Source organism: Aspergillus lucknowensis (assembly GCF_044049455.1).
Source record: "Aspergillus lucknowensis strain CBS 449.75 chromosome Unknown BJX67scaffold_143, whole genome shotgun sequence".
Taxonomy (NCBI): Eukaryota; Fungi; Ascomycota; class Eurotiomycetes; order Eurotiales; family Aspergillaceae; genus Aspergillus; species Aspergillus lucknowensis.
The window spans coordinates 5,039-5,957 of NW_027263687.1; the positions used below are offsets into that span (position 1 = coordinate 5,039).

At 45.6% G+C, this 919-nt stretch overlaps 1 protein-coding gene across 1 annotated transcript in view; it reads left to right on the forward strand.

Moving 5' to 3' along the window:
• BJX67DRAFT_376058 (WD domain protein) overlaps positions 1 to 447 on the forward strand; it is a gene marked incomplete at both ends in the record, with an annotated part of 4,696 nt that extends 4,249 nt beyond the window's left edge. The window contains one exon of the mRNA XM_071031800.1: positions 305 to 447. Coding sequence (XP_070880316.1) covers positions 305 to 447 — 143 coding nt within the window. The remainder of the gene's footprint in view (positions 1 to 304) is intronic.
• Between the last annotated feature and the right edge of the window lie 472 nt (positions 448 to 919).

Sequence of the window (919 nt, forward strand, 5' to 3'; positions counted from 1 at the left end):
CATTCTGATGGGGTTCATTTGGTCACTTTCTCACCTGATGGTCGGCTGCTGGCATCGGGCTCTCAGGACAAGACCATCAAACTCTGGGATCCCAGCACGGGCGAGCTACGCCAGGCCCTTGAGGGCCATTCTGATCGGGTTGAGTCAGTTACTTTCTCGCCTGATAGTCAGCTGCTGGCATCGGGCTCTCTGGACGAAACCATCAAGCTCTGGGATTCCAGCACGGGCAAGCTATGCCAGACCCTTGAGGGCCATTCCCATTGGGTTTGGTCCGGAGATGATGCTAATGCATCATCAATACAAGACAAACAGTGGATATGTCTTCGAGGTAAAAGGATACTATGGCTTTCTCCAGAGTACCGAGCAAGCTGCTTAGCATTGAAAGGTAATGTATTTGCTCTTGGCCATGTAAATGGATGGGTATCCTTCTTATCTTTAGAATTATAATTCATTGAATGAATCCATTCAAACCACTGTCTCACATTCTTCTATACTTTCTCATCTCTTTTCAAACGGAGGGCCTGGGATAGCCAAAGAATTTTGCGATTTATCCTGTCAATCTGCCACCCCCAAATGTTGATCACCGCACGAGTTGTTTGGGGCAGGTCGTTCAGCATCTTGCAACGAGGCATCGCTCATACTGGGATTTATTAAACATTTAAAGTAAATAGACGCAGGAATAAATACATCATGTATTTCATGTCTTGTATGAAAAGAATATTACAGCCGCCATCTTTTAAACGCGGTTCGCTCAATAATATAATCACTCTAAGTTCTTGGCAGTGGGGCCGACAAAGAATAGATGTGTGTGTGGAGGTAAGACCGATTTCGAGAATGAGTGTACAGGGCAATTTTAAAACACTGTAAATTGGATGCGGGTGTAGACAGGGGATGATGGAATTCTCCTTTGCCGACGGTA